Source organism: Mastacembelus armatus, chromosome 21 (assembly GCF_900324485.2).
Source record: "Mastacembelus armatus chromosome 21, fMasArm1.2, whole genome shotgun sequence".
NCBI lineage: Eukaryota > Metazoa > Chordata > Actinopteri > Synbranchiformes > Mastacembelidae > Mastacembelus > Mastacembelus armatus.
The window spans coordinates 18,508,054-18,526,083 of NC_046653.1; the positions used below are offsets into that span (position 1 = coordinate 18,508,054).

At 39.8% G+C, this 18,030-nt stretch overlaps 1 protein-coding gene across 20 annotated transcripts in view; it reads left to right on the forward strand.

Annotated features, from left to right (window-relative positions):
- Positions 1 to 839: 839 nt before the first annotated feature.
- Positions 840 to 18,030, forward strand: part of mycbp2 (MYC binding protein 2) — a 56,069-nt gene continuing 38,878 nt past the window's right edge. For all 20 annotated transcript variants that reach the window (XM_026295585.1, XM_026295586.1, XM_026295591.1 and 17 more), the window contains exons 1-11: positions 840 to 1,516; positions 4,595 to 4,670; positions 9,850 to 10,065; positions 11,845 to 11,998; positions 12,261 to 12,457; positions 13,577 to 13,819; positions 14,059 to 14,130; positions 14,494 to 14,590; positions 14,770 to 14,843; positions 16,716 to 16,854; positions 17,037 to 17,113. In XM_026295585.1, the coding sequence (XP_026151370.1) occupies positions 1,245 to 1,516; positions 4,595 to 4,670; positions 9,850 to 10,065; positions 11,845 to 11,998; positions 12,261 to 12,457; positions 13,577 to 13,819; positions 14,059 to 14,130; positions 14,494 to 14,590; positions 14,770 to 14,843; positions 16,716 to 16,854; positions 17,037 to 17,113 (1,617 nt within the window). In that variant the 5' untranslated portion in view covers positions 840 to 1,244. The remainder of the gene's footprint in view (positions 1,517 to 4,594; positions 4,671 to 9,849; positions 10,066 to 11,844; positions 11,999 to 12,260; positions 12,458 to 13,576; positions 13,820 to 14,058; positions 14,131 to 14,493; positions 14,591 to 14,769; positions 14,844 to 16,715; positions 16,855 to 17,036; positions 17,114 to 18,030) is intronic.

Here is an 18,030-nt window from a genome sequence, read left to right on the forward strand (position 1 = left end):
AATATCCACTGCCTGCACCTATTTTCTCTGCACCACCTTTAGTCAGTGTGTTTTGGCTTTTACTGCCATTGAAATGTTACCCAACACGTTTGTATTTTCACTCTGTACTTATGTATGTTCGTGTCAGAAAGGGGCAATGAAAGTAGCTATTACCATCATCATAACTGGTATGTTGGTGTACTGAGATACTTCAGTATTCCTATACAATTAGATTGTTAGACAGGGAAAAATATAATTCATTTATCATCTTGCTAAATGTGAATATCATCATCAATATTCATAAAAATGTCAGTCTTTTGCAGTAGATAGGGCTATGTAGGCCTCAGCTTCACTGGAGAGAGAAGTAGGCTATAATGCAAACAACGAACAGTGTTCCAGCCAGCATCTATTAATGGAACAGTAGTAAAAGGATTGCAAATGAGAGAGAAGAACTGAATTATGAATTATAAAATCAAAGCAGCAGAATGCAAAAAAATTTGTGTATGTATTACACTGGTTGTTCTGTGTTTTTGCAGGCAACAAAGGATTTCATGGCTATTAAAGTATCTGTGAGCCAAATTTAGATCACATTGGGAGGGGCCCTGGATGGACCTCTGCAAATTAAATATCCAGATTGCAACTGTGCAAAATTGCCTATATGGTTTTATCTTCTGTCTGTTGTGTCTATTGTGCGTTTCTCATCCATTAATGTCGACTTGCATTTTAAAATGAGCTACAGGCTGCAGCAGAATAATTGTATGCAGGGGTAACTGTTCAAATAAAGAAATGATAGCATCACTCGGTCTGGTCGTATGAAAATATCCCGGCATGCTAGAGACGCAAGACTCAGCCAGGGAGGGGAGGGATGATGGAGCTAAGATGGCAGCCCAGCTGAGGGTGCTGCCTCTTCGGGGTCAAGAAATATCCAAGGGACGTATACAGCCGAATAACGACATGGCGATATTTGGAAATGAATGCAGCCATTTCTGCTATTTTACAGGAACATGTGATATGGCCTGAGAACATTTGAGGAGACAACCACCGTGTGGCCGGATCTGAAGACCGTAGTTGCACCACCAGATTGGCTACAGTTTGCGCTGATAATAACCGGGGACCGTGGATGTTAACTGTGGTATTTTTGCAACTTGGAGTAGACTAATGATGTGAAATGTGGTGGATTTATTGACAAGTGGACTGCGTGTGATGGCTGGGTATTATCTAGCTGTGAGATCGTTTGTTTGATATATGCATTGTTCTCCAAAACGATGATGTGTGCTGCTGCGGCAGCGGCCGCCGGTGGAGGGATTCTGCCCTCTTCATCACCGTCGATGGGGCTGGGTGTCAGGGTCATTTCTGGAGCAGGAGCCGATCTCTCCACCTTTGGTTCGGGTATGGGTTCTTATCCAGCACCCGGAGCCCAGTCGGACTGTCGGACTCGGTATCAGCTTTTACTCTCAGGGCGAGCTCTGGCGGAAAGATACAGACGGATTTATACCACTGCTATCAATGATAAAGAACAAGGAATAAATCAAGGAAGGTGAGTGTCTAACGTGAACGTTTATATCAGAGAGGTCGGTTTGTCATTTTGTGCGGCTAACTGAGCTAACGACCGCAAGCTAACATTAAGCCTTGCTCAACGGCATGTCAGTTAGCATCAGATTGTTATTTATGGCTCATTAGCTGGTCTGACCTTAATCATATAAGACGCTGTTTTAACTACAACGAGTATATCAGGGGGTCGGATATTCGTGTGCATCTTTTAAAGGGTTCGGCTTTCTAGGTAACTTAGCATTTTGGCTTTGACTTCCCTAGCTTATCCGCGCTAGCTAAGCTAACGTTACGTCAGTGCACCCTTGCGCGGGGGTTTGCGTTGTTGGAAGTCTGGGCATGGCGTTTCCCCTAAACACTGATAGACTGGCACCGAAATAAAAACACTACCCACTTAGACTTATCAACTCATAAGGCTACCTAGTCTTCTAAGAGCCTAAACAAGCTAATTAGCTGCCTGTCATGGCAGCAGTCGGTCAGTTTGTTGTGAGTAGCAGTGCGTTAATAGCAGCTACATGTAAACAAACATACTGTTTGTGTTTTACTTTTTTTGTTAAACATATTAAACACTCATTACCATGTTTGTCCACATGGTTTGCATTACGCTGACGTTTTAATATATTTTGAAGTAATACCAGTGAGCTGTGCACTCAGGCCCAACGGCGTCACCGTTTCTCTAGCTAACCTAGTTAGCTAACGTTAACATCACCTCATTCCCCATATTATTTTAAGGTAACCCAGATAATCCTATTTTCTTACATGCATAGTTTAATAATCCCCAGATATAAAATCGTGAAAACGTGCTGCGTATTGCTTCTATACAGAGCTGCTTCAAATGTTTGGGTGAGGATCTGCTGGGAGGTGAATCTACTTATTTGCTAATACACTGACGTCATTCCAGGCAATCAGGTTGTAGACTTGAGTATCTGGATCATTGCAGCATCATCCCTTCAAACTGATGTGTTATCCTCAGTCCCCCATGTGCAATGCCCACTTTAATTCTGGACTAATAATTTTAATGTCATTGACTCAAAAGTAGAAAAAAAAAAAGAAAATGTATTTGATGTACCAATGTTTGGATGCCCTACAAAGTCAGTACTTGGTTATTTGTTTTTTTTGCCGGTTGTTAAGCATGGGTTTGGAAGGCCAGAGGTACAGTAAATGACAACTATAGATTATACTATTTACCAGCTAATCCTTAATGCAAATAGTGAGTCATTCAGGAAACTGAAATGGGGAAGAGGTTGGCTGAATTAACAAGACCTGCTAGAAACTTGGGTGTCATCTTTGACTGGTTTAACTTTTGAGTATCATGTCACTAAGCTTGTTCAGTCTTGCCACTGACATCTCAGAAGTATTGCCAAAATAAGACCCATTTGAAATTACAGAGACACTGAAACAATAATTCATGCTCTTCTCATCTTGATTGCTGCCATTGTCTTTTTACCTGTCTTAGCAGTAAAAATCTTAAATGCCTTCAACGAGTCCAGAACTCAGCTGCTAGACTCCTGTCTAGAACAAGGTGATTTGACTGTATCACCACTGTTTTAGCTTCTTTAAACTAGTTTTATGTATTATTTTTAAGGCTCCCCATGACCTGGTTCCAGCCTGTATTTTCGACCTTTTAAACCTGTATGCACCTTCATGTTGTTTGAGATCCTCACGTGACGTTCTTCTAGTTGTTCTAGTTATCCAGCTAAGAACAAGGGGTGACAGATCAGTTGCAGTAAGGGTACCAAGACTTTGGTATGAGTTGCCCTTAGAAATTAGGCAGGCAGAGTCATTGTCTTTGTTGAAATCATATTTTTACAGAAATGCCTTTTCTCATATTATCTGAAATTATTTCTTTAATGTCTGTTTATCTTATCTTTTATTTTTGAATTCGTATAGAACTTTGTACTTAGTAAGAAAAGGGCTTTATAAATAAAATTATTATTATTAGGGAAAGCAAAGGTCACTATCCTACCTAAAGTATTTAAAGAAACGTTATCGACAAGAGGGAGTGGGTGAAAATTTCAAAATCAAATCAGTAATATAAAGACTATTTAGTGGTTGTGATAAGTGTTTGCAAGCTGGTAATTTTGGGCTGTTGGTTGGACAAAACAAGACAGTAAAAGATGTCAACTTGGGCTTTAGGGAATTATTGAGATTTTTACTATCTAACATCGAGCTGTTTTGTGTCAGTTAGCCTTATTTATCTGAGATATCTTGTGACATTTGCCTACTATTGTAAAAATCAAATGGACATTTCTATCTGTTGGACTCTGGTCAACCTGATTATAGTTTGACATTTTGATAAGTAAGACTAACCCAGCATGCCCCTGTATGTTCAAAAGGTTAAAGAACCTAAAGCTATTTATTTTCATGGTGACAAGCTATTATTCCTCTGACCTCTTGAGTAATAAAGTTAGGAATCACTAAACGTGTACATTTCTTTTGAAATTCAGTCTCTGTCAGTACACATCCTGTGCAGAACAGTGGTGAAAGCTTGCTACTCCAAAAGTGTAGAGAGTTACTTTTAGACTTTTAAAGCAACAGAAGTGGATTTAAGATGGCTTGCCTCTCTGTTGTTAGTTTCGAATGATAATGATAATGTTTGCATATTTATGCAATGCCTTCTGTTTTTAGTAGCAGTTCTATTGTAGTCTCTAGCATGTGTCACTGGCAGCCTGATCTGCAAGAGAAACTTAATATAAAACAAACACAGAAGAGTCCAAGAGCACCAGAAAAGGAAAAGTATTCTTCCACTTGTTTTAGGGTTTTGTCAAAATGTGTAACATCAAATCTAGTGACAACCACTACACCTCTGACAGTTAAGTAGAGTGTACTGCACTTCAAAGTACGAATATTTTGGTAGCTGTATAGACCTTTTCCAGCATCATGACTGGCTTGAAGGGGAATGTGTTGACCACCAGTAACTTTTACCTCTTATTCTCCCCACTTTGACGTGTTTGATAATAAAGCTTGTGACAAGATGAGAAAAAAAAACGTGTTATATTATGTGTTTGAGTGTAGCGAGTACATACAATACATTATGCAATACTGAGTGATCACTGTATGGTTTCAGGGGAAAGAAGGCTTTGAGTAAGAAGAAACTGAAAAGGCGGCAGAAGGTCAAGTCAAAAGTCAAATCCAGAACAAAGGTAAGAGATGCTCTAATTATTGCACAATATTACACATCCTGTAATGCTACTATTCCTATGTTTATATTTGGTCATTCCACAATTTATTATCTACTTGTAGCATTTTGCTGTTTTATTAATATAAAAACATGACTGACATTTGCATCTGTCACATTTTAAGGTATGCTCCTGTAAATCCTTACACCTGGTTTGATTCTCTATTGAATTAACTTATAAGATAAGATAATGTTGTCCTGGGTGTACCCCTGCCATTCACCCGAGAGAGAGCTGGGATAGGCTTCAGCAGATCCCCGTGACCCTGGCCTTCAGGAAAAAGCGGGTATAGAAAATGGATGGATGGATAATGTTGAAGGTGTGTAGTAAAATGTTTATTTTCAGTGATGGCGTTGGTCAGGTGCCAGGAAGCCCATCCACACATGAAGCTGGAGACACATGGATAGGCAGAATGTGAGACACATGGGAGTGGCTCAGGCTCAAGCACGATGGCCTGTTGCCGAGCGACCAAATGTGTTTCACATCTCCATGGCAACAGTTGCTTGCCTCCATCTCCTTCATTCAAAGAGGGGTCCTAGTCTCCATCAGAAGATGTGGTTTAGTGTTTGGCTGTACACTTTGCAAGGGTAACTTAGGTTAGCTAATCAGTATCATAAAATCTCCTTGCTGTTTTTCTCAGAGTGAGAGTAGCTCGCTCTGTGGTTGTTCTGTAAAATTGTTAGCGGGTGTTTAGTTGTAACCTATTACACCTTTTTTGCAGCAGCTTGCAGGCAGAGGCTGTAGAGATGTGATAGTAGCAGAAACTGACAGACTCTACCTACCTAGACTCTACAGACTCTACTCTTCCTCAAAAAGAAACCTCAAAACTGTTTCAGTCTGGCAGTTCATGGTAGAGTGGGCTAGTCAGTTGAATTCCCTCTAGATTGACTTGTTCAGTGAGTTTATGTTCTGGAACATTATAGGATATTATTTATAGAGACAGAGAATTGAGTGGTAGGTAAGGCTGGCAGGCAGACATGCAGGCAGACGTAAAAATGTGGGTAGTTGCATGGCTCATTATGCTGTATTTATGTGTTGTGCTCACTCTTGTTCATTCAAACCTTTCACCCTGGCGTCGTCAGACGAGTGTGGTTTTAAACTTGAAAGTGAAAAGAAAAAGAATTGATAGAGTATACATTTCAAAAAACTATGATTATAATAACACTGTCCATTGATTCATCCATCATCTATTATCCTGGTACATCCTGGGTTGCGGGGTGTTGAAGCGCACCCCAGCTGACTGGCAGACAGGGTACACCCTGGAAAGATCGCTGGTATTACAGGGCTGACACAAACACCTGCACTCACACTCACATTCATGCCTATGGGCGATTCAGATTCACCAATCAATTTTACCCCAAACTGCACGTCTCTGGACTGTGCGAGGAAGCCGTTCTGAACCCCAAACCTTGTTGCTGTGAAGCAACAGTGATGTCACCACAATGCTGCCCAATAGTAACAATGGTACAAAATGATAAATGCAATAGAATAACATCAGAAATGTATATAGCTCCCTTATAATCTATGTAATATCTATAAAATCTACCTAACAGAAGTTGTGTAACTGTGCCATTGTTTAATTTAAAAAATTTCAGTATGAGACACTGAGTACTTTAAATTTTTAAATTATTAGTTATTAATTATGTATTATTAAAACTCATTCATGCTGCTATCAACCTACTATAAAACCATGATACTGAGCCTGTATTTGAAACCTTGGAACACTGCACTACTCACTGATGCACCTAGCCCCTAGTAATTTGCTCTTACTATGCACATCATACTTTTATGCATTTTTACTTTTTATTTAGGAAGGAACATCTACACATCCAATGTCAAAACAAATGGGTCAGTTAAGTAAAATGAACCCTTGGTAGGATAAGAGGAACAGATGATTACTGAATGGAATTCACACCATTGTTGATAGTTTTATGTACCGGTAAGGGGGGGGGGACTACAGGTTAAATGCTGTCATAATGGATTGTATGGAGTCAAATGTAAATACCCTTTATTACAGTAATTATTAGATGATTGGTAATTATTTTACCATTTTCCGGTTGATAAATTGCATATTTACTTGCTTGTAGTTTGTGGTGTAGACACACAGTCACGCTGCTTGAGCCTATGCTTTGAATGACACCACTTTCATTCTTATTTTCTAATTTTTAAATAAAGCCAGCAAGATGAAATGTATATCTTTGCCTAAGTGCCGCTCCATAGCAGCCTTTTCCAAAGCTTTTAGATGGCCATTGAATCATCACTAAAATGCAGACAGAAACACAAAAGACCAATCAGATGAGCATCATCTTTGGGTTATGGGTTGGTGCTGTTAGTAAATGAGAAGAAAATCACGAACTGTCATAAGGTCATTAAGCTTTGAATACTTGGATCTGTCTTTGGTTATGTGTACCATTATATGTCTTAAGGTGTCAGCTGTGTGAGCTGGCAGCTCTAGCCATAGCTGTCAAATATAGTTTTTACTTGCAGCTTAAGGGTTGTGTTCCATTTGTCAAATTTTCTGACTGCATTTGTCATCCTAAGTGTAGAGTAACATGTCAGACATTGTTGATTTCATTATTAATATAAATCTCAAACACTCTTGGAAAGACATAGCAGTGTGTGAGGGTCTATTAAAATATGCAGTCCAATTATATTATGGAAATTGTTGGCTTTAGCCTTGTTGAAGCGTTGAATTCAGAAAATTCCAGTTTTCACTATACCAACTTTGAGCTGTGTGTATCCATCCATCCATCCATCCATCCATCCATTATCTATACTCACTTATTCCTATTTAATGTCCCAGGGATCTGCTGGAGCCTATCCCAGCACTCTCTGGGTGAAAGGCAGGGGTCCACCCTGGACAGGTCACCAGTCCATCACAGGGCCACATAGAGACACACAACCTCACACACTCACACTCACTCCTATGGGCAATTTAGAGTCACCAATCAACCTGACATACATGTTTTTGGACTGTGGGAGGAAACCAGAGTACCTGGAGAAAACCCACCCAAGCATAGGGAGAACATGCAAACTCCACACTGAAAGACCGGGTTGCGAACCCAGGACCTTCTTGCTGTGAGGCAACAGTGCTAACCACTCATCCTGCCCCAGCTGTGTGTATCTAAACACATATTGCACCAATAGACCAATAGTCCAATGCTAAAGTGTTTTATCAACTTAGGACTTTTGTTTTAACTGTGTCAATTAATGGATACAACCTCTGTACTGCTTGGATGTGCTGTCTTTTTCTTGTCCTTATTTTCTAGTATCTCCCAAGAAATCAAAATTTCTCTCCCTTGGTACATGGACTTTGGTTATTTTAGCTTTTCTGCATTTTAGACTTCAGTGTTCTTTCAGGTGATGTGAGTCTTTGTTGTACTGTCACTTTGCCTCATATAGCGTGGAAAAGCAGGAGAGCAATAGACAGAATGGGAAGTTAAGGAGAGGGAAGCTAATATCCTCCCCTCAGGTTTGATCTGAGAATGAATGACCTCCCTCTCAAAATAGATGACATCACCCTCTGTGACTGTAATGCCAAAAACCCAACACTGGTAGAGAGGCTCAAGTGATCAATATGATTCTCTAGAGGTTGCTTCAGCATTGTGCTTGGTGGGGTGGAAAAAGCTTATCAGTTAGATTGTTTATGAAGTTTCTCTGTGGAGTGTAGTTTGTCTAATTAAAATGATTATCTGGATGTCAGTGCTTAAGCTTTGCTATAATTATTTTGTTGTAAATTTACCCTGTTGGCCTGTCCAATGCATTATCATCATTGAGCGTAGACACAATATTAAAATGCAATTCAACACCACCACAAACTACAGCCTCCAAAACAACCATAAAGTTGAGTCAGCATCTCTGAAACCATTTCAGTGAAAACCAGTAGAGATGAACTGAGGAGTCCTAATCACCTTTTGAAAATGTCTATAAATGTTTGGATTTGCCCATTATCAGCATATGGTATTAAAAACATGTATATGGCATTTTGGCTGATATTAGTATTTAAAATACTCATTTGACATAACAAATTGCTGTTACTCTGTTGGCCAACAACAGTTCAGAAAACATTTTATATTTGTCTTGTCAATAGAGCAATACTCAGTGCCGGGTAAGCCATTTTGTAGCAGTGAAAGCTGTCTTGAGCTGCTCTTGAAAATGGCACTTGTTAAGCCCAATGTTTACAAAAGTGAGTGTACTTTGGAGTGAGTCCAAAGCAAAATAGGGAGTTATTTAATTTCACAATTGTCTCACAGACAAGAACACACTGTATAAAGACTAACTATGGTCTGTAGGTTTTACACTCCTAACCTTTCATAGTCATATAATTTTGTTTCAAGTCAAATGGCAAACTGCTGACATCCGCCTAGAGTCCTTTAATTTTATATTTGGGGACCTACGTCTCTGAAGACTTCACAGATGTGACCTTTATCGTAAATCCCTGTGAGAAATGACCCTACTTATTGTGGTTAGTAGGCACACGCTTTGGTCAGGGCTATCATTAGTGGGTATGCAATAAATTTGATTCTTAAGGAACTGCTCATGAGTGTATGAGTCATGCACTCATGAGCAGTTGTGAGAATGCAAGCTAAAATTAATAAATTACCTTTCACTTCATGTGTCATCATGTTTACTATTTTAATTTTAACTAAGGTAGTCGTAACCTCAAAATTGAAATGAACTAAAATTTACCGTGTCACTTTCAATTTTAGTCCAGACCACAGTGGTTGTTGTCATAACTGATGGCTCAGACCAGTGCTGCATCCAAAAAAATGACCAGCTCCTTAGAGATCTCTGAAAATACAGCTGCTTAATTTTTCTACAAAAAGTATGGTCTTCCCAGTCACTTTTGGCTCTATTCGTGTCATGTATCTTTTTAAGAGTGTATTTTGAAGGCAATCTTAAGAAATAACATTTTGATAAAAAGATATTGAGACTTGAAGAAATGTGTGTTATTTCATGGACCAAGGGCATTGCATTACAGGTCCAAACACTGGCTGTCTTCTGTCACTCTTTACAATTAAGCATATTTCTAAAGAACTGACCTTGTTGACCATGACTGCGGTGGACTTATTGATGCACCAAATTATTCCATGCTAGGGATTACCCATAAGAGGTTTTGCTAACCATCTGCACTGTTTTTCCACAGGCCGAGAGTCTAGATGGAGCTCTCTGTGTGCCAGACATCAAGCTACACAGCAACCCATCTGCATTCAATGTGTACTGCAATGTGCGGCACTGTGTGTTGGACTGGCAGCAGCGAGAGGCCTCCCTAGCACTGGCCTCCAGGAGCTCAGTGCAGAGCGGCGACTCAGACAGTGAGGAGGAGGAAGAGTACCGCGAGCCTGCTGTGAAGCTCCCAAAGGTATGAGCTGGGTGTAGTGCTGCCTACTCATGTTGTGGTAGCACTTGGTATCAAGGTGAGATCCAGGCGTTTCATCTTAGAGAAGCACTGATTCTTTATCCCACAGACCTTGCTTATATGGCTCATCATTTTTATTGTTGGGTTAACTGGAGTCAGCAGAGGCTTGAAACCTCTATCCTGGGAAGATCAAAGCTTCTGCTCTGTTTCCCTAACTCACTTTTTACTCTCTTTTTGTCTAAGGGATGTCATTTTTTTAGTTGAATTGTGAACTATTATTTACATGTCAGAGCAAATTTCCAAAAAGATCTGTAATGACATTTCCTTATTCCATATTTGTTGTTTTTACTCAGATTCATTGCATGCTTTGTTTCTTTTATCAGTAAAAACAGTACAATACAGAAAAATTGCAAACTATGATAAACTGCGAAGTTTCAACACCAAAGCTTTTGAGAAGCAAGGATTTATTTGGGTTCAACATCATATATTAATATATAAATGACAGAATGAAGGCAAGGTTGTTGACTATTGCTGTATAGTACCAGAGTAACAAATCTGAGGAATCATCTATTAGGCAGTTCTCCAAGTGAGGCAGCAGGGCTACCATTAATTCACATCTACTGTACAAATAGAGTTTGGGATTAGGCTGCAGAGCTGTCTTAAAAGTACATGAATTACACCCTACTTTTCTTTATCTCATTCACTCTGTTTTGGTGCTTGAAAAGCACTAACACCACAGTACAAACCTGTCTACAGTGTGACTGATGTTGAACAGTTGTACATCAAGTGGGTAGTTTTCTAGCTAAACTAATGTAGTCTGACGTTGAGAGGCATTTGTAATCTGCTCTCTCTCTGCCTGTTTCGAGAATTTTGAATTGCTTACAGCTTGTGTTGTGTTCTTGTTCATGTGTATTAGTTATCAGGTGAATACTAAACTGTCACAGATGGAGAGGCTTAATTTTTAGTCATCAGTATGGTAACCAGGGATTGCCATATTTTGTTTTATCCTCTCAGGCAAATTAATCACTCTACTGATGCAATATTTTGAGTGGATTTAGTTTTAATTCCAGCTTAATAACGCTGTCAAACCCGCCATATGTTTATGCATAAGTAGCGCTATCATTATTATTATTTAGTCAGTTACACAGTTTAAATCTACAAAACATCTGTTAATGTATGTTTGTCTATACATCTTATTTTTTTCAAGTTGGCATGATCTTTTCACATTTATCTGTCCTGTTGTACTTTTGAAATCAGTCTTTAATGTGGAGCTTTCGTTTCACTGTTACAAAACACCTCACTGAGGTTGGAAAGAAAAGTGGAGCATTTGATTTAATAAGTCAAACTGAGCGCACAGCATCCTTTACTAGGCCACACTCCGTCTCCCTGCTACATGCATTCAAGTGAGTCTATCGTTATACAGAATGTTAACTGGGGATGGTGAAGTCATTGGTAGTAAATGCATAATAAATAAGTGCATGGATAAATGTAGCCTAGGTTGTTTTATTATTGGATGATTAGGCCTTGCTATTAAATGAAGATATCCACTCCATACCTCTAAGACACTTTTATTAGTTCTTCATTTAAACTACTTATGAACAGTAATGACAAGTAAATTGAGCTAAAATAGACAAAATGTAGTTATGATCTGTTTTATTTCTGTGCACAGTGTCAGTATGTTTCTATATGATTTAGCATCAGTCCGTGCCTGAGTCTTGGGCTGTGCTATGGCAGTGTGGTAATCATTAGCCCATTAAAAAGCTTTTTTCTGTGTGTCTGCAGATCATTGGCATTGGCCTGTGCGGGGTATTTGAGCTGATAAAAGAGACTCGGTTCTCTCATCCCTCACTGTGTCTGCGTAGCCTCCAGGCTTTGCTGGACATGCTGCAGGGCCAACAGCCTGAGGGGTTTCAGACTGAGCCTCCTGATGTGCTAGGTAAGGCTGATGGGGACATGTAAGAGTTTATTACGTGCATGTTCAGGATTTACTGACAGTATTGTAAATTTATTGTTGGCTTAGTCTCCTGTATGAGATTTGTGGAAAATAACCAAAAAATAGAAAAGCCTCATGCTTTAATAATCTCTTTTGAGGCCATAGTTAGCTGCTCTGCACTATGTTGTTATATTTTGGCCAGCCTAATTTCTATACATGTAATCCTCACAAATGTGTGACCCACACCACTTCTATGCTTCTACAGAGTCTCTTTTCCAGTTGTTGTTGGAGACCACAGTCCGGAGCACAGGGCCCAATGACCCTACGGGGCAAGCCATCACCGCCCTGTCCTGTGCCTGCCTCTTCAGTCTTGTGGTGGCCTGGGGAGACACTGGCAAGATCCTGCAGGCTGTCTCTGCTATCCTCACCAATAATGGCAGCCATGCCTGTCAGACGATACAGGTATGTAACCAATCTAACTAATAAATCAGACTGCAATTAGACTAAATTATTTTGCATTTGTCAATTCATATTAAAAGCTTAAATAAGAAAAATATAAGTTAAGTATTTAGTGGAGCACAGCTGCGATTATTTTGTTCTTGCATACGTAATTGAAAATTTATATTTATGTTTTCTAAGCCCCCTCAGCCAGGACATCCGGATTGTTTTTGGTTCAGAATGGTAGAAAATTGATTACCAATAGTGTTTAGGTTTACAAATTAATGTCTGGCTCTTCTCTGGGTCTCAGGGCACTGTCTGGACAGCACAAATTGAGTTTTGGAAAATGTCAAGTCTCTCTGATTCCCCTATTTGATTATTTTACTGTGCCTGCATTCTTCCTCTGATTAGTTGGTTTTCTGTTTACTTTGCTTGGCTAGTTTGTCCTGTCTCTTTTTTCTCTGTTAACTCCTCTATACTTTTTTTGCTTTCGCTTCATAGCAAAGATTTGCTAACAAAATCATTATAGCAAAATGTTAGAAGCACCTGACAGTATTTGATTTTGTTTGCGGGCTTTGATGCCATAAAAATTTTAAATTTTACCCGCATAATCAAATTCTGTATGTGACCAGGGTTGCAGAGGGACCTTTTTTCCCCACTTTATCCCCTACAGACATGGGCCAGTGTTTTTTTTTTTTTTTTTCCTGGTTTATCAGCTAGACTGTGAATCATCACAATGGCAGGCAGGCTAGGGGGAAGTGTGGGCTTACGTGCTGTACAAGTCTGTTTGTATTTGCTCGCATGTGTGTGAATGGTGAGATCAGCAGTGTGTTATAGTTGCAATGGAAGTGTGTGTGTGTGTGTGTGTGTGTGTGTGTGTGTGTGTGTGTGTGTGTGTGTGTGTGTGTGTGTGTGTGTGTGTGTGTGTGTGTGTGTGTGTGTGTGTGTGTGTGTGTGTGTGTGTGAAAATGCACTTAGGCAGAGTGAGAAGAGAGACAGTGTTCAGGTAACCACAGGCCCATTACTATAACAATTTGATTCTGTCATCAGCATAGAAGCTCTGTTTCACAAAATACACTGCAGTATTTCTCTTCAGACTTCTGTTATCCTCCAGTCTTTCAGCACCATTATTAATCTCTCCAGGTGCCCACCATACTGAACGCACTACAGAGGAGTGTACAGGCTGTGCTGGTGGGAAAGATACAAATTCAGGATTGGTTTGGCAATGGCATCAAGCGTGCGGCCCTGATGAACAAGTGGGTCCTGAAAGAGGTGTCCATTGATGAAGATGAGCGCTGTCTTCTACAGACTGATGGTTCATTCCTGTACTTGCTCTGCAAGGATGGACTCTACAAAGTGGGCTCAGGATACAGTGGCACTGTCAGGGTATGTAACACTCACAGCGGTCCTTTGTGGGTTGAGAAGGTTCTCTTAATTGTTTAGAAAAATAAACAATTAAAAACCAGTTAGAGTTATTTGTGGTTATTTATAACTGAAAACTGAAATTACAAAGAGCTTTGTGACTGTGATAGGTCTTCAATAAAACAATGGCATGTTTCATCTGCAAACGTCAGTTAAGCCTCAACAGTGTTTGTGTCCTCTCACATGTATTCAATGACGCACAGGGCCATGTCTACAACTCCACATCTCGAATAAGAAATCGAAAGGAGAAAAGATCATGGTTGGGCTTTGCTCAGGTAAGTAGTGTAGCTTTTGTTCTCTTGCTTCTCACATAAATTTGAAGGTGCTGAATATGTACAAAAATTCAGGTCACTTTAGTGTTAGAATTTACTTCTGTGTTATGTGTGCCGTTTAGTATTTGTAGTCTTTGTTTGGTTGCTTTCTTTGGTTTTGGAGCTCTGAGTTTTAACATCAATTAACTGTTTTTTAAGCATACTGATGTTTTTTGAATGAGGAGGGTGATTTTTAGAGTATGATTTGACTTATTTAAACACGGTGCTACCTTTATCAGCATTGTGTCCAAATCAGCTGTTTAGCTTACAGCAAGGATAGTCCTTTTTGACTGCACATTAACACTAATGTTTGTGTTCTCTTTTCAGGGGTACCTGTTGTATCGAGACACAAGTAACCACAGTACGTCAGCCATCAAGATAAACCCTGAGACTCTGGAGCATGAGGGTACTGTCACCATGCCAGGTACTGAGAAAACGTGTGTGTGTGTGTGTGTGTGTGTGTGTGTGTGTGTGTGTGTGTGTGTGTGTGTGTGTGTGTGTGTGTGTGTGTGTGTGTGTGTGTGTGTTAATAGCCTGTGGGGGTTAATAGGTCAGAATTCAAGCTAACAAATATTATATAACAAACTTTGCCTTGTTCTGCAGGTCAGCACTCAGATGGTCAGAACATCATCTTCACAGATGGAGAGTACATCAACCAGATAGCAGCCTGCAAAGATGTAAGTGTAATGTTCCTGTTATAACTCCTCAAAGGAAGAAAATTGGAATGTGAAATTTTACACAGATTCACAGAAGCACGTCCTCAGTGCTGTCTGGAGGTCCACAACATGTAGAACTGAACTGAGAAAAACCCTCAGCTGTACTGCACATCTGCTGGAACCATGGTTGGAGAGAGCTGACTTTGTTATAGACATACTGTTCTTAGAAATGCTTACAGCCCTGTGGTATTGTTCATTTCCTTACGGCATGTCTCCAGTGTGTGAGTTGAGTTTTTGTCAGCTTTGGTGAACAGTTTTCCTACTTGAAGTGAAAGGGAAGAGATGCAGAGATCATGAATGTACATTGTCATCTTCTTGGTGATTAGTTGTTTGAGAGAGCTCCCCCATGGGTCATTCATCAACTTGTTTATTATATTGTGCAGCTGAGCAAGCTCTTTGTGACAATATGTGTCGCTTCCTGCATGAAAACCAAGCCTTTTGTTAGTTAAAATGAGGGTAGCTGTTCCTCTTGACTTCCCTGTGAAGCATCTGTCATTTTCCCTGCTGTTGAGGCCCCTATGTCACTTTGAAAGACCCTGAGCTGATCGCCAGCTGTGCTAAAGAGGGGGGTTTGAGGGGTTGTTGCTGTGTCTGGCTGTGTGTGTATATGTGGGTGTGGCACTAAGGCCAGTCACACCACATGTTAGTGTTCTCCAGAGAGCGTAATCTCACAAGCAGTTATCTGCATCTGTGTGGGGGAGGGGAAGGTAAGAAATCCATATATCTGCCATTACTGCTAGCCTTCCTTCCGAATAGTAGACTGTAGGCTAATCATGGGGTTGGGATACTGTATTGTGTGGACATGTCCTTAGAAGCTGTATGCATTGTTTGTGAGCAGCTAGTAAATGCATCCACAATGAAGGGGCTTCATATGCTGGGAAGAATAGTGAAAATGTGGGGCGAATGTTGAAGGAATAATGACAAGAAGAAGGAAATGTAAGGAGGAAAAGTTGGGGGTAGCACTGGCCACAGAATAGAGGCTCTTATTTTAATGATTTGATTTGGCACATTTGTTATGCTCTGCAGGAATTGAAGCACAATAGACAAGTCTGTCATCATTACCACACAGTGGAAACTAGACCATCCACATGCTACTTTTCATCCCTTTTTATGTCCCTGTTGTTTCCCAATTATTTTCCTGTTGTGTTCCTCTCTTTACTCTGTTCCTTCTCTATAAATTGTCCTCTCAGCCACATGTTATTTGCTTTGAGCCAAAGTGTGTGATGTCACACCGTTTTTTTGTTAATATAAATGAATGCAATGTTAACAGTGCCGTGGCTGGGCTTTGATATAGTGTCTAATATTAAAAAATAAATGCCAAATTGTCTTATCCAATGACCCCTATAAGGTTGTAATCCATGTGTTAGCCCAGCATCCAGCACATTAGTTATGAGTGTATGAAGCCAAGTCGTAAAGACTTAGACTCTTATTTCCTTACGTACAAACACAGACATGCACTAGCAGCCAGTTATATGGACATACATTGTCTGTGGTGTGTCCCCACTACAAGTTATTGTAAAGAAATTGCTTTCCCTCAGAACTATTGATATTACTTTCCTGTTAAATATGCTAAATTTAGATAATTATCATTTGTCCATGGGCGTAAGATTGGTCTACTTACTCTCAACAAGAAAACGACTAAGGGTATTTCTAAAAATGTTTTATGTGTCTAAGAACTAGATTCATTTGATAATTGGTTTCAGTTATGTGAAATATTTATATGTTTTCATTAAATCAAAGACTTTTTGTACCCTAAAATTGTTAGAGGGCTCTTGCTCAGGTTGTTTCATGAAACTAAACAGTGTTTCATCCTGTTTCTCCTGGCTCTTGCAGGATGGTTTTGTGGTGCGGATCTATACTATGAGTTCAGACCCAGCCCTGCAGCAGGAACTGCAGCTGAAGCTGGCAAGGAAATGTCTGCACGCCTGTGGCATCTCCCTGTTTGATCTGGAGAAAGATCTGCACATCATCAGTGAGTCGTACAAAATGTATATCTGTATGAGCCTGTAAAAAGACATTTTTTTAACATGTGTATGTATATTGTCTGTTTCACCTGCTTCTTTCACATTGTACTGTGTGTGTGTCTGTTAAGTTATTTGTAAAAAATCTGTCAAAACAGAGGAATATAAAAGTACTTTCATGTTTTTCTATCAGGCACAGGCTTTGATGAAGAAGCAGCATTGCTTGGAGCAGGCAGGGAGTTTGCTCTGATGAAAACCTCCTCAGGAAAGGTGAGACTGAAAATATCTGGCCTAAAATGCCTAAAATGTTTAACCAAAATGAAAGTTGAAACGGATTCAGCCAGTGAGCTCTATCAGGTTTTGTCTTGCTAATGTCAGACTAGGTCCTTCAGAGGGTGATCATGGAGAAAGAGCTCTAAATGAATTAAATGTTTTCTTCTGTCACGCAGGCCTCACAAATCCCATTGTGCAACATTAACATTCTCTTCGTGGCATCTGAATATAGTTATAGCTATAGTCAGATTTTCCTACAGACAGACTGTATCAAAACATAACAATGAGACATGTTTGCTTGTTTTTCAAATAATTGGTGGCTCTCTAACTTAACATGTCTTAAATTATACTAAAAGAGGGGGCTGTATTTTTGGATGTCTAATGGTCGGCACAGTTTATGGTGCTCCTGACCCAACTCTTATTAGTGGTTATATGCACAGTGAGCCTATAAAGTGGCATCCATACTTAAATAACTGGAAGTGATTAGAATATTTTACCAGCTAAGCACTGGTTTTGGCATATAGTATAATGTCTAGTATAAACATAAGCAATGAATTAACAGGTATTTATAAAGTTTAATGAAGCTAAGCAGCATAGATGTTTATGTACCTGCATACACAGGCTGTTGGGGTTGACAGCTTTTTTGAAGAAGATATTTCACATTTTTGTGCAGGCTGTCTGTCTTATGATGTGAATGCTAACTATGTAGTTTGTTGGGAAATGTGGAGGGTGTGGTTGTGTGTGCTTGTACTTTAGGTGTGGTTCAGTGTGCTTCTTTTGTAGATAGTAGTCTGGGGAGTTGCTTGTTGCACATTTTTGTGTCTGTCTACAGACCTAATCTCAAAGCAGACTTCATCTGCGGATTACCCCACCACAGACTGCCTGGATGAGTAAAAATAGTAGCAGCTGATGTG